Genomic DNA, 16,229 nt, shown 5'->3' on the forward strand with positions numbered 1-16,229 from the left:
TTGATTTAACTGTTTGAACCAACCAACGTTTCAATTCCACAGTGCCCACATCCTAGTCAAGATAAACAAAGACATGAGGCGAACAACGAAATGTCAGTCTGTACCAGGTGTACAACTACCATTTGGGTAATTAGTTGAAGACAGACTCTGATTCATCAGCAACCAAATGCCACACCCCGATCTCACGTTGGATCCACAGCATCATTAAAGTTTTGAATTTAGAAAAAAAGCGACCTTCGCCTACAAGTAGATGAGAATGTTAAGACATCAAAATCTCACAAATCTTTTCAAGTTCTGATTTGCCAAGTGGCTTCTCACATAACTCATATTTGCCAATGTGTATGGGACCGCAGTCAGGCAGTGTCTGCATGTTTTTAGTTTGTCTGTTACCTTTCCTCCTTTCCCGTTTTGTCACACTGAGAAACTGAAATACTTCCACACATAAGGTTCAAAAGCTGCTGGAGAATCCACTATTTCAAAATCATGGGCACACATGAGAAAATAGTATCTGTAGCTCCCACTTCAATCCACTGCAGCTGAAACAAAACTATGCGTGTTGCCTAAAAGATCTATTATTTCATATCATCACAGGTCCACCACACTTCAGTTCACGTGAATTGGCTATATACTATAACGTCCCCCCTGGAATAGCCTGGATAAAGTGTAGACATTTGGCATAAATTAAGTGAAATTGTTATGTTTTTCTGGCTGATACTTAACATTTTAAAAAATACAGGGGACATTTGAAGATTTATTAAATCTTTAAGGTATTCTATTTTGGAATATCTTCATACATACACAATCATTTAACTGGACAACCTCTTAACTTTGGATACCCTCCTGTGAAATGTGTCAAATATTCTCAAATTGAATCCACTAAATCTCTTCCTCTGATCTCTTCATGAATCAGCGGCTGTTAGATTTCCATCTCAGAGGTACAGGAAAGCTTTACAGGTCTGTGATAGGAACATCTATCTATTCTTTCATTCTTAAACTTGCAACAGGTTAGTCTAAAATAAACTATGTGATATCAGCATTTCTGACAGCACAGTAAACATGATTTGCCTGAGCATTGAAACATGTCTCAAAACTAAGATCTTTTGAGACAGGGGCTGACTGAGTCATTACTGCAGATCAGGGGGAATGATATGCTCACATTTCTTTGTATCTCTCACTGTATGCAGTTGCCTGATAATCCGGTGACGCCATTTGCCAGGTCTGCGATCCGTCTGATGTACAAATCTGGTATTGAGAGGGATTTGCATATATACATATTGTCACAAGCAGACAATATGTTTTTCAGTATTTGTGAAGCTCACAATGTTCTGTATCCTTTCTGTAACATGGTTGGATATGTGACAGAAACATAAACCTGTGAAACTGTTTTGTTCCAGACACAGGTGCTGTTGATGTTTGTACAGGTACTTATTTACACTCTTTAAAGATAATATTATCTTGTGTCATTATTCAGTGAAGTTGAAAAACTGTTCTACCAGCAGTCAAACACTGACAATGGTTCAGCTGGTTCAGTTTGATGTTGTTTGTCTTTCATCTTTGCTTGTACTTTGATGCAGATAAAGACACTTCTCTGTGGAACCATCAGTCTACTTGCACTTAAAGCCAATCAATTAGCCATTCTTGTTTCCCTTTTCTTCAAACTTTACGAAACTATTTCAGTTAACCTTCATATCAATTAATATTTCTTTTTTTTCTGTGGTGCAAAAGAGTCACAAAAGACTTGTGCAGTCAAAATTTTGTTTGCTCGGTGATTCAAGGATGCTGTGCACAATAGTGATTGATGAAAGATGAGAAGAAGCAAAGAAAAAAAAAAACACTTGGAGCTTGAGATCTGAAATGGGCATTTTAATTTCTGATATCTGTACTAGGGCTGTCGCAATATACTGGTATTGATGATAACTGTCTTGAATTTAAAAAAATGAATAGATAAGCATACAGTTATACCCTGTAAATTATTGGTTCATCGTAGGGGAGAGTAGTGGTTCTTTATGCTGCTTGCCTCCTGCCATAAAACAGGGGGGAGACATAGAAGAAGCAGCGGCAGAAGAAGAAGACGTAGGCTGTTTTCAAAACCACCTACTGTACTAGCAGTACCTACTGATTTAGCCAAAAATCAGTATGTTTTAAGTAGAATGTGAACAAGAGCAATATCTGCAGGATGCCAAAACTCCCCGGATGTCTAATGATTGGGGAAAACTTTTTAAATTATAAGTGGATGCCAAAGAAGCAGTTTCGCTGTCAGCTTTGCCATTGTTTACTTCCGCATTCCGAAACTGGAAATTCAGTGATGTCTGGCCCAGCATACTGCAACACAAACAGAACACTCATACTACATACTAAATTCAAATGCAGTACGTAGTAGGCAGTACCACAACAAATGAAGTCACAACAAATGTTCTCACCAGACACTTTAAAATGATAACATGTAAGTAAGTCATTTGTGTTTATTAGTAAAAGTTGTTAAGTAAGATGTCGCTTCACACTTGTCTTGCTTTTCCTTAATTTGATGATATCATCATCCTGAATTTTTTGGTTACATTAATGGTGAGGTAAAAATATTTTATCCTGACAGCCCTACAACCCCGACTTGCAATGATCTGAGCATCAAATTAAGATGTTCACTCTTTTAGTTGCGGGTTCCTTTTTGCTGCTTTGCCTACATGGTCTCTTCAGCACTCTTGCATTATTCCACACTCAATGACTTATTTTCTGGCACTGAGATGAAACAATATGTTTTATCCTTTGAAAAGTAATAAAGCCAATGCACACCATGGTGACATTACACTTCTAGCCAACCTGCACCATGAGTGGGAATAACAGCGTTGCCCAGCTATGTGATGGGACTAAAGAGGAGTTATAATAAAACTGCAACATTTATAGACAAGACCTTTAATTTAACAAAGATTGCATGCCATCTTCAATTTCAGCTGGCATCTGAATTTGATTTTGCTTTGCTCCTTTCATGGCCAATATCAGTATGTTGGCTTGACAACACATCAGTTTGGACTCAAAATTATGTTAAATTCAAGATTTGATGTGATTGGTCTGGGAAAATAAAATTCCCCCTCACTCAAGGACATCAGTTCAAGTGAAGGCAACAACAGAGGGAAGAAGAAAATGGAGAGTAATGAGTTTAAAATCACTTTTGATATCTCTCAGTGCAGAAGAAGAATACGTTCACATTATTTTGATTTCTTATATTGTTACAAGAAGCCTGAAACTAACATTTTATGCATCATTGGTCCACCAAAAAATCATCAAAATGAAGCAGATTTCTGCACGGGAAGTAATTACCAGGCACATTTTCAGGATTAATACACTGTAGAAGTGATAAGAGACAGTGAGACGACATCAAAAAAGCACAACTGGAGGGCAAAGTGAAATTCCTTGTGCTAGATAAACAAGTCACGTCCCCAGCATGCGTAATCGTCACAAACTGCTTATTCCGAGAAAGCCTTTAAGTGCAATTAAATGTTCCATTAAATGCAGCTGTTGCGTATTTCAACACAGTCAGCACGATTATCTTGTACTCAATTATGGCACATTAATAATTCCCCCACCAACCGATCCACAACATTTACATATCACGTTCTTGGAATCGCTTGTTTTCTCACTTTCAGCAGACCCGCAAGGTCTTGAAAGGCGATGAGAATACACAAAAGAGATTTTCCCTTTTTTGGGGGTTGATTTCTAATAGAGAAGGCTGACTGTGCACACATGCTCTGCTCCAATGAGTTCTCTTTGCAGATGGTCTCATTGCTATGCATAGAAAAGGCATCCTTAGATTTGCATTTGGTCAATTCCCCTTTAAGTTGGACATCTGTCTGTGTTAGAAATTAATCTGCGGGTCCCTACGGAGGCTGCTTGGATTTTAATTAATTGTGTTAACGCATCAATAATAAAAAGAAGAATGGAATTCAGTTACTCCCCGTCTCTCTCCAGCTCCGTCTGCTTGTCCTGTCCAAAGTGATGATGTCTTTGTATTCATGAGACTATTTAAGTAATTAAACGATGAAAAGCAGTAGCTGATTTGAGTAGCTTTGAGGAGCAGACTAAAAGAGCCTCTGAATGTATACTGTACATACGGTGCTCCCAGCTGTTATTCATCTTTGTATCTTTCTGTATTTACTTCCCTCATTGACCTTGTAGCTGTCAGAACTAGACGTCAACAAAAAGACAACTTTTCTGCCTACAGCGGCAAAAGTTTTCTGTTTCCTCCTGGCTGGATATCAGGAAAGCTGTCATTAATCTAGCAGGGATATGTTGTTATTTTCATTGAACCTTTGGGAAAATATTAAAAGAAGACACCGTCATGGAGCTTGGCAATAATTTGCAAGTGACAGCGAAGGAGATAGATTTCCCTTCAGGTTGGCAGTTTATCTTTGCCGCCCATGGAGCCCGGATACATGCGTGCTCTAAATCAGGCTTTTGTCAAGGATGATTGAGCAGAGATTGTGAACAATCTAACCATGAGCTCAAAGGACAGGAGAGACTCGACTGGGTTGTTTTGTGAGTGTATGTGAGAGAGTCTGTGTTTTGTCAGCACAAATCCAGCGTTGTGTCTTTGAACCGTGGATAAAGTTGCATCTTTCAAGACTTGCAGCAGAATTTCTTTTTATGCCTGTCTCAGAAGGTATTCTGTTTTGACTTAACTTTTGGTTCTCGCTTCCAAGTTTGTACTCAACTTCTTGAGTTTTTCTCAACGAATTGATTTGCAAAGCTTTCTACTGTGTGCAGTCGGACCCCATTAGGGTTTGGCCTGTGGAAATTAGTATCTGTAGTCCTTATTTTAAGTCAGTCTTGAACTGAATTCGCCCAGCTTTTCATACTGGGGGTAATTATCTGAGGATGTACCTGACGGTTTCTGCTTGGAAATTGTTTACCTCATTAAATTACATTCTTATTTTCATAAAAAAGAGGTGGATTCATAACAATCTTTTGAGGTGGATTCTTAATATGCACCTTTACTTTTAAGAATGCACTCAGTTGAAAGGTTTCTTTTAAATTGAACAACTTTAGCTCTCTGGGAATCTCTATTTTGGTAAAAGAAATTGGTATTGCAACTAAAATATCTCAAAATGAATCGAAGCCAAATTGAATCGTTTGTTCCTTTGAACCCTGAGGAGGCTCTGTGTTGAAACATGTAATGTTGCTGGTGTGCTACTCCTCACAGATCAAAAGTTATTCAAGGACATTTAGTGTGCTGACTCTTCTACCATTGAAAACCTTAAAAATCTGAATCTAATCCATTCAGGCATTCATTGCCGATACCCAGTCCTCGTGTTTGCAATTTTTTTCTCTCTTCTATAAATCTGCTTTGCTTGCAGATGCGCATGCATAGGTCATCGGTGTTACTTTTTACACCAAAGCCATGCATTCTAATATTAAATGGATACCATTATTTTGTCCTTTAACTTTTAAAGAAGTTTGTTTTTGCCAAATATCATCTATCATAGAAAGGAGAAGGGAAGAAAACAGACCTTGAACGAAATACCAAAGGATTCCTTGAATATGAAGTCAAAAGGTACCTTAAAAAAAAACATTAAAAGGATACCTTGAACAGAAGTTCAATAGACGCTGGCTTTTGTTTCTCCATAAGATTTAACAAGGGTTGTTTGGATAGTAGTCTGTACTCCTTTTAACAAGTTCTGGCCTTGGTACTAGAACATTCAGAGGCTTACAAACAAGAAGTCTTAAAACTTTTTAAAAAATTCAAACAAACTATAGTCAGGGGATAAGCTGCTTGATGACACCAACCAAAACCTAAATCCGTTTTTTAAAGGGAGAACAAACCGGTGAAAGGTTTTCCTCTACAACTACGGAGTTAAACTGTTCAGTTTGAACAATCAGCTGAACTGGCATGACATGAAACCCAAATGCAGACATTCAACCACTAGCCAGACCACTAGTATATGGAAGTGTTTTACATACACATGAGAAAATAAAACTACTCTGTTTTTGTGAATTCACAAGATGATTATTAAGGAAAACAAGAAACATTTGTAAAGGAAAAATTAAATTCTGTTCAGTTTTTCTGTTATAATGAGAAACTGAAACCTCAAAAACCCAATGGAAGCTCTCCTTTAGGTCACTAGAGGAGATTCCCCTGCTGTTAAGTTAAATCCAGTATTAGTTTGGTTTGGGTTTGAGGCATTGAGGGATTCATGTGACTTTAAGTAACATGATAATGTTTATTTTCGTATTAAGTATGAGTTTGGTGGTCAGCACCTCAGGGCTTTGCAGTTTTTCATACATAAAGCTTGTTCTGTTCTGCTGGACGGCGCAGTTTTTCTCCAGTGTCAGTTGAGCTGCTATAGCTGCTTCATGGGTATCAATCAATCAATCAATCAATCAATCTTGATTTTTTTTTTATATGGCGCCAAATCACAACAAACGTTATCTCGAGACGCTCTACAAACATAGCAGGTCTAGACTGTACTCAATGAAATGTTAGTAACAAGACCCAATAGGATAAGATGCAGTCCAATCTTACAGACAGGACTTATCTCATCTTAATCCACCACGAGCAGAGCACTTTGCAGCATTTAGCAAGTTACAGCAGCAAGGAAAAACTTCCTTTTAACAGGCAGAAACCACAAGCAGAACCAGACTCATGTTAGACAGCCACCTGCCTTGACCCTTAACTTTTAAATATGATGAATCTGAAATACATTCAGCCTGGCAACATGGTGAACAAAGAAACTTAAAATAGGCCTCCTGAATAGCTTTCCATACAGTCCAACTGTGGTAACCTGTCAATTCAGAATAACAGCAGATATTTTTTTTTTCATTAAAACTTTTCTCTTAATTCCCCAAAAATTCTCTCATTGATTTGAAAACAGGTGTTTTGGTTTTTGTGAATTCAGTACTCTTCTGTACTTTTCTGATGCTTAGCAATGTTTTAAAATCTCTCTTTCACCACAGTGCCCTTTAAACAAACCTGATATGGAAATAATCCTAAAGTACTAATTTGGATTTGATTAAAAAAGACAACTCAAACTTACATTAGCTTTATGGTTTACTCATTCAATGTTAAAGAGGAATACTGTCAGAATAATGTGTCTCATATCACCTGCTTGCAGGCATTTAGTTTGTGTTAAACCTTTTTACATTAATGCATCAGCCTCTGATTAGTTTTGACAGCTGAGTACAGCCTAATGGCTGTAGAAAATTGGAGCAGTCTCCATAGAAAGAGTTGCCGTTTCATCTTGCTTTACTTGTGTTATTGTATTCAGTCAACCCACACATTGAATCACATGCTTTTAATTCAGAATTATTATTAATTAAGTGAAAGTTTGGGACTTAAGCCAGCAGAGAATGTGTAGTGTGTGGTGGTGAGTTTTTATAGATCACCTGACTGGTAAGAAAAAACAAACACATTCAGCCCGAGAGGAGCTGTGGATCGGTTATCTGCCTGAACAGCTTCAAAAGCTTCATTTGTCCCAGACGATCATTTCCTGCTGGCACACAGGAGGTGCTTTTATTAAAAATGAGAAGACAACAGGTTCAATCCACTTGTTTATAAGAAAATACAAGCCAGCAACAGATGCTATAGCAGACACATCATACTGTCTTCTACAGTCTGTTAGGTCTGCTGTCATTTAGTTATCGTTTACCGAAGTGTTTCCTAAGCTTTTGACACTCAATGATTAATTCCAACAGACAGATTTACCACAAGGTATTTTTTATCCACACAGCTGTGAGAGGTGGTTCACTTCTTGCCAATTTCGTTGGCATGGTATCTTTTCCTGCACCTCTAACCAGCCCTGTTGTCGGTTACGTTCAAGATAGAGGTTCCCATGAACGCACTGCCTAGAAACCAATTGATCAACTTGATAACTGGGCGTATAATTAGTGCTGTAACCTTAGGTTTGAACCTTCTTTTTCAGTGCTATGATTGAAGGTTTCTTTGTATTTAAGTACATTGCTTCTGTATTTTAAGCTGCACGCCCAACATGCATTGAGCAGTTGTTTTTTCCATTCTCTCCTGAGCAGATCCTGATGTTTTGTGAGCAGATTGTTAGGTGGAGGTGGTCAAGTGGGTTGAGACTTTATTTTATTTTATCTTATTTTATTTTATTTCATTTTGTCTATTTATTTATTTATTTATTGGGAGGGGGTTCCACCTTTATTTCAGAGAGGACAGAACAGTGGATAGAGCAGGAAAACTGGAGAGAGTAAGGGACTGACGTGCAAAAAAGGAGCCACTGCTGGATTAGAACCCAGGCCACCAGCTACATGGGCGAGGGACTCAACCATAAGGCTAAATCTGTACTCTTCAGTCTTTATTTTTAACATGGAAAAAACATTCATGCTTTAAAACGATACCATCCAACAGAAAACATAAGCACAAATGTCCTGTTCTTACAAGAGTGAGATGAAAAAGCATAGCTAGTTTCTGTCTTATATCTTGTTTTTATGTTTGTGTTTTATTTGCACCAAAGTCTGTTTTGTACTGTCATGGTTGCAGCTGAAACAGTAAAGCTTAAACATCCATAAACGCTATTTAAATACATCTGAGCAACACAATATTCAAACAGACAGATGTAAATATAGTCAGATATAATCATGCAGTAATGATAATTATAAGGCTTAACTAGCACATTCACACAGTAGATACAGCTTTTTTTCTGCTGTTTGTTTCCTGCAGGTTTGATTCATGTAGATGATATTGTGTTTTTAACTGCTGCACATTTGAGTATATGCTCTACATTTGTAAAATACTAAGCCGTCCATGTTTTTGATCGACCACATGGTGCCAACACCACCACAGCTATATGAAGCAACCATTGGTTGGCTTGTACAGATCATCGCAAGTGCTGTGTGAATGCTTCGTATGATTACAGCTGTTAGACTAAGTGTAGAGAAGGAGAAGACTTTGGTAGTAAATTACTCATTCTTTATTGGCAGGCCGCTGGTGAAGAGCTCCTAGTACACATCACAGGTGCTATTTTCATGAGTTTACCAAACAAACTGCAGAATGATTCCACACAGTTCCCCAAAACAGACACAAGGACACCCTGATGTTTACTGCACAGTCTGTTTGTTCAGACAAACAACGGCTTTTTGACAATCTGGTCAATCCCTGCATACACGACTCACTGCTTGACTGTCCACAGGCCGTTATATGCACACATCTTTCCTCAAATACACAGTCACTTCCAAAATATGAGCCGGGAAAAGGCTGGAGAGAGTTGTCTCTTTGGCGTCAATTGATGGGACTCTCTTCTTCTCTTACTCCTACATGGTTAACCTGTTCTCAGTTAATTAACCTGACTCTGAATCGGTGTGTAAAACCAAGAGCCCTCTCTGCCTCCATCTGGTGCTTCCAACACGCCCACTCGTGACAGAATACTCATCTTGTTTTGCTGTGCTTTCTTGTGGATTGAAGCTGTCTTATGAGACTTGGACGTAACCAAAAACTAGGAAAAGTTTTCATGATTATTTTCAAATAGCTCGTGTGATAGATTGCCAAGTATACAAAACTGATGCACTGAGCAGATAAATAAGATGGCTGTAGCTTCTATAGATTGGCTGGCTGGTAAATGACCCTCTCTCAGCTCCAAATCAACAACTTCTGCCAACGTATTTGGCACGTCGCTTCGTGTCACTGAACCACTTCCTAGATTTGTACTCGAGTTCTCCTGGGACAAGACAAGCTCATGCTAACTGAATGTGTTTTCTCCTCCCGAGCAGCAGTAATTTAATATCCTTCAACCCTCAGTAGCTTACTTGGGGTGTCATATATTCTCTCAGAGAGAATTTACACCTCCCACACAGCCGCAGCAGTTTCCTCTGGGGAAAGTGTTTGTGTTGAGACCTGCTCTTCTCTGTCCTCTGTGTCATCAATTTGTCAGGACGCCATTGGGCATACTGCTGTCTTATATAAAGAAGATTACGTGATTGGTCATAATAAAACTGCACACAATGTCTGACAATAATAGTCCTACAGTCACTGGGTATTCAGCTTCCTGACAGGGGAACCAAATTTACCAGAAGTGTTTACCACATGTAAGCTAACGTTATAAACACTTTGACAGAGCTTTGGTTTGTGTATCTCAGAGAGGGAGTTTTATTGTTATGCCCCAACAGTCCTGAGCCACCTGCAACACTTACACAATTTTCATCATCATTTAGTTAATGTTTCATAAGGATGGTATTAACACAGTCAGTTTAAAATATGCAAGAAACCACTGATTATGATATGATATGATGTGGGTGATCTGGTTGTCCTTGGCGTCTCTCCAGCTTAATAGCTCTTGTTATTGCATTTTGACCAATCATAATCATGTACTTAACACAGCAAGGTCATAAGTAAGACTGCTGGTAATAAGTATAGGGAAAAAAAATCTAACCATGTATGTTAATATGTTTTAAAATTCTGTTGCATAATCCCCTATTTATACCTTTGTTTTCGTGGATGTTGAAATAATAGTTGTTTGGGCGCCGATTAGTGGTCAAGAGGTGTTCCCCATGTACAGAGGTTATAGTCCTCAAGCTGGCGGCCTGGGTTCAATTCAAATGTCACTCCCCACACTCTCTCAGTTTTCTATTCTACCCACTGTCCTATCCTTTCTAATAAAGGACATCAAATCACAAAATTCTAACTTAAATAATCAATAAATAACCATGTTGGTCATAACAAACATGGCTGCAAGACATTGAATTACCTGAAAAATAATAATTTGATACCACTGCAGTTCTTGGCGCTTTTTCATTAAAGTCAAGCTGGAGATGTAAGTTTGATTGATCATTAAGCTTGAAACAATTGTTTGATACTATCTCTGTGGCTCCAAAGAGATCAGTATGAAACCATGTAGTGCCTCAAGTGACATTGATTGACCAACATAGCTAACACTGATGTACAATGCTGTAAAATGAAACCCATTGTCAGACCAATAGATCTTCTAAAGTCCAACAAACCTTGTGTAAGACCTTTTTAGCTCTTGTAGGAACTCAAAAACCTGGAAAATTGCCTTCAGCAGCTAGCGCAGCATTAATGCATGATGCAAGCTGGACAAGTTTACTTAACTGCTACACGACCAACACACCTGAGTCATTACCTGAATTCTCATCACTTATATTGCTTCTGATGTAAATACTTAACAATGATGATCAACAAAACATCCATTCATTGTGAGTTTAACACCATTAGAAGTGTAATGCTAAACTAATGGAGTAGTCTTTTCCTTTTGGACACATTTGCAAAACAAGTCCACAACTGACAGCAGCTATTTTGTTGCCAATCCTCTCATTAAATCTGTAGTCCTGTAACAACATTGCACAGCTCATGAAAAAAATGCATTCACATGAAGCCTCAGGTGTGTGTTTGTAATTGAATAGGACATGCTAACACTGCAATCACAACATATTTTAGCATGTTATGAGCATCAGTGGGCACTGTAATGAGTAAACAAAATGTAGATGTGAATATGATAGATGACACCACTGCTCACTCATTAGGCTTTTACTCCAGGGATCCTTATCACAGCTCAATTTTCAGCCCAGTAGCTCACAAAGTCATTCTCCTAAATATGATTTGCATAATGGAGAAGTCTAAATTGTGCGTAATATATTTCTCATTTTTCAAAAGAGGGGATAGTGAAGGGAGAGGATGTTAATCTTACTCCGTATGACGTTTAGTCATGTGCTCCCTCTTTCTTTTTTTCATTCATCTCTCCTCTTTCTCTTTGTATATTCAATCAGTGTGTTACTTTCTCAGTATGGATTATTGTTATGTGCCTCTGTTTTCTTCCCTTTAGGTGACCGAAACAAGGACGGGCCCTCTCGGATGCAGTAACTATGACAACCTCGATTCTGTCAGCTCCGTTTTGGTTCAAAGCCCCGAAAACAAGATTCATTTGCAAGGTTGGCCATCCATAATTGAACTCCCCCAATTTCTGATGGAATTGTCACAGTGTCTGTTCTCTGGCAAGCTTATAACTGCAGCATGAGAATGTCAGAACGAATTTAGCTTCAATCACTCTTTGGCTTTTTTTTTTTTTTTTTTTCTTTTCCACGCATGCTTGCAGAGTTCTGAAGTGAATCCCAGACAGTAATGATTCAGAACCAAAGTAGCAGAAGTGTGCAGTAAAAATAAAACTTTAAGTGAATCTCAGCATACTGCATGTGTCACCAAGCATATGTCAGGCGTGGCAAAAAAACAGAGAAAATGAGTCCCGGCCTCTGGTGATTTACAGATTCAGCGTAACAACAGCCATAAACACATTTTCTGCAGTAACTAAAGCACTTACAGCTCCCCTCTTCATTCATCCATGTGACATTTCCATGTTTTTTGTCCTGGTTTTGTCCTTGCCTCAGGCCTGCAGGCCATACTGCCAGACTACTTGAGAGCCAGGTTTGTGCAGGCAGCGCTCAGCTACATTGGATGTAACGAGGAGGGCCAGTTCGTGTGCCGAGACAATGACTGCTGGTGCCAGTGTGCCGTGGACTACCCACAGTGTAATTGCCCTGAGGTGGATCTAAAGGCTATGGAAGCCAGTTTACGGAAAATCCGAGATTCCTGGAACATGGCCAACCAAGACTTTGAGGAGTCAGGTCTGTTGTGTTTTCTTTTTTCTGCTCTTCTTAAATTGCTGTGACCCTCCCACTGACAGCAAATTAGACCCCATTGTTAGACGGGCAGGTGAGGAGGGAAACAAAGACAGAGAGGCCATGAAAAGAAAGGGACAATTGCATCCAATCCATGTAATGGGGATTCATCAGTACACAGAGGAGCGATTTGATAAAGCAGCATCTTGCAAAATGACACTAAAACAGAGAAAAACATCTCATGCCTATTAAATGAAATGGCTCAGATTTGATGGATTCTCCCAAGTCCCAGTGTTAGGTGAGAAAACTGCTAATAAATTCTTACATACACAACAAAATGTAAAAGTGTCTCATAAATGTAAAACACGTTTGCATATTTTTTATTTTTCATTTTATGAAATCATATGTTATGACATCTTAAAATTCCTGCAAAATGGTTTCAGTTTTTTCACAGACTGAGTGTTTGTTAGACAACCCGCCAAGTCGAATGTATGAAAAATTAAAGGCACCTCATCACACTGATGAAAAATATCCTGTAAATCCAATTTTGCCATAAAGCAGCCCTGCTTATTGATTTGCAACATGTCCCTCAGTGGCCTCATGCAGACAGAGATATTAAAGGCAGCGCTGAGTCAGTAGAATGAGAGGATAAATCTTTAACTCTTGACAAATCTATCATCTTGCAGTGTACATTGTCAAAACACCAAACACTCCTCTGCAATCAAACAACTACCACTGCCACCATTTAAGCCTGGATGTGCACAGAAATTGCACGGTGCACTTCTCAACATTTGGAAAATGAAAGGGGCTACATGTACGGTGATATGACAAGGTCAACAGCCATGCAGTCAAATTAAGGTTTTTCAGTACTGTAGTCGGAGCCTTCACAGCCTGAAGACAAACTACAGTCGCTGTGATGTAACCTGTGATTTCATAATTTGCTGCTCAACTGCAGCTGTTTTATCCGTTAACCTTATTTAATGTTGCCATGGCATGCAGATGGTCAATCCTTACAAAAAAACCAAAACATTGATATATGGAAAACACTTCAACAGGGAATTATCTGCAAACAATGCATGAAAATGTTACTCGCCATGCTTTTTTAAGACCAATAAAATTTTATCAAATAACCCTTAGACTGCTTCATGTGTCCTGACTAAGATCAGGTTAAGTTTCCTGATAAAAATAAAACATAAGAATTACTTTCTTAATATGTAGAAAAAATATGCTTAAATTTGGCCAAGCTAGTGCTGTAGGCTCACAAAGAAACCCTAAAAAGTACATCTGTCCAGCTCAAGAGAAGATTTACATTTTTTTTCTCAAATATGCATTAATTCAGCATTTCATGCTGTTGCAACCGGTTTAAAGAGACAACATATACACCTTAACATGCACTGCTTTTGATTGCTTTGAAAAATAAAATATCTCACTGGCAAATTTCTTCCAAACATACAAGTCACTTTTAATTTTTGGGATATGACTCATAACTTGCTAACCATCTCTAAACAGTGCACTGTCTTTGTTTGTTCCATCTAAAAGTGCAAAAGATTGCTGTGCCGATGTTTAATACTGGGAATAAGGGTTTAGTCAGACAGCTCACGTTGTAATGGTTTGAAATGTTTATTGCAGAAGCAGAACTGTGTTTGTGTTTGGCATCTAAGCCCCAACCCCATATCTGTTTTAATAGGTGATGAGACCACACTTGAAACAATCTGGTGAGAAGAAATTTATTTTCAGACAAAACATAAGCACATAAATCTCACATTGATTTGCCTTCTTAGAGAGCATCAGCAATGAACTAACTGTTCACACACAGGAGGGAATGTGAGAGAAGCACTTAAACACTTCCATGCAAGATTTTTGCAAGATTATTGATAATAAATAGGAAGGCACAGTGTACTGTGCACACTGATGTTTCACCTTCACAGTATATCACTTATTAAACCGGATGTGTCCACCACAGCTAGGCTCCTCTGTCCCTGTCATTACTGAAACTTCAGGCTGCATCCACAGACTCAGAGGGCATCTAGCTGTTTCAATCATTCCACTGCCTGCCTTAAGCTGTTCTCTCTGCACCTTGCTGGCTGAACACGTTATTACTGGCTGCATGCTTCTGTAAGGGCGACTTGATTAGCACACAGCCGCAATAACATAAGCAGCAAGGTGCCCCGAGAACTGGAGTAGCCGCGTTGCATTAAATACAGGGGGAAAAGTAGTGCTGTTGAAACCCTGGGGATCCACTTGATCTAACGCAGAGGAGAGAGACTCATTATTGTGACTGATTGTTAAATCCTCAATCATCTAATGATTAGCTCTGACTTTACACTGACCGTGATTTGCTATAATTGAGATACTATGTATTTTGTAGCTGAATAAGTGTGTTAGATGTCGTTATACTGGCAAAGATCCATTTTCTAAACCCCATTAAATGTTTTAGCTTTGAGTTATGTTTGAGCCTCTTTTTGTTAAACTCAGTCCCTCTAAACCTTAGCTTAGATTGAACTTTAGCCTCAAAATGTGATCTAATATTTACTTATATATCTTACATGATGAATTTAATCTTTTAAAATTGCCCTTTTTTAAATAAATAATAATAACCGCATTAAAAGTCAAGCCCCCCCCCTGGACTCGGCTCAGAGTTTGTGGTGCTGTCAGATGTCTCTCATTAAACCAGACAATCAAGGAAACTGTAATGAAGCAAGGGAGGAAAGGTTGGACCAACTGTCAGACATGGCAGTGGAAGAACTGCAGCTGTACCAGCAAAGCTCCAACTCCTGGTGCCCCGGAGTTTTATGCCAAAGGATGTTTAATTAACTAACATGAAATCAGCCAACAAGTTTGAGGAGAAGCAGAGCTTCCCTGGTGATTTTGTTCAACCACTTTCTACAGAGCAGCTGAAACTTCATGGCAAAATGAGAGGTTTATGCAGTTTGGGTAACTTAGGAGCTCCATGTTAAAGGAATAACTCAATTATGTTTATGATTAGTTCAACTGGATTCACAAGACGAAGATATTTATTTTAATTATGCATCAAAGCTCTGCTTGATTTTACATTTGGATATATTTATCTCCAACCCAGTTTTTCTATGGACCGGCACAATCTGGTATTCAGTTCTGCCACCTCTGAATATAACTCCATCTGCATACTGGGTCTTTTTATGAGCACATATCACAGTTTATCTTGGTGATTCATAATATCATCTAAAATACTATTCATGGTGCACTATGCTCGTGTTCTTTTTGAGCGTTACATGACACTCATTTGTCTATTTTTGTCGGTTAAATTATTGCAAATGCAAGTCTCTACAAAGGAGGAAATCTAAGAATAAAGAGCAGCAATGCTGGCCTAGCTTCAAAAGACAAAAAAGGACACCAAATTTCAAATGTGATATTTAGAATTTACTGATTATATAAACACCAATAAGTGAATTACAGGAGTTTTGGCACGTATTTCTTTAAATTGCTGATTGAAATTAATCTTGGATTAAATTGAAATCTGTTGGTGAAGCCAGGCTCAATAAGGTTGTTTGGTAATATTTGGTTCACAGGTAATAAATAAGGCATACACATAACATTATATACAAAAAAAGAGGTAAGACTAACATCCATTGGTCAGCAGGTGTGTGTACAGTGTGTACAAAGTCAAACAGAGTACCATA

The 16,229-nt window shown here is 38.5% G+C and overlaps 1 protein-coding gene across 4 annotated transcripts in view; it reads left to right on the plus strand.

Moving 5' to 3' along the window:
* LOC117831101 (BMP/retinoic acid-inducible neural-specific protein 3-like) overlaps positions 1-16,229 on the plus strand; it is a 135,190-nt gene that overhangs the window by 101,663 nt on the left and 17,298 nt on the right. For all 4 annotated transcript variants that reach the window (XM_034709628.1, XM_034709619.1, XM_034709637.1 and 1 more), the window contains 2 exons: positions 11,781-11,886; positions 12,340-12,576. In XM_034709628.1, coding sequence (XP_034565519.1) covers positions 11,781-11,886; positions 12,340-12,576 — 343 coding nt within the window. The remainder of the gene's footprint in view (positions 1-11,780; positions 11,887-12,339; positions 12,577-16,229) is intronic.

Source organism: Notolabrus celidotus, chromosome 2 (assembly GCF_009762535.1).
Source record: "Notolabrus celidotus isolate fNotCel1 chromosome 2, fNotCel1.pri, whole genome shotgun sequence".
Classification (NCBI taxonomy): domain Eukaryota; kingdom Metazoa; phylum Chordata; class Actinopteri; order Labriformes; family Labridae; genus Notolabrus; species Notolabrus celidotus.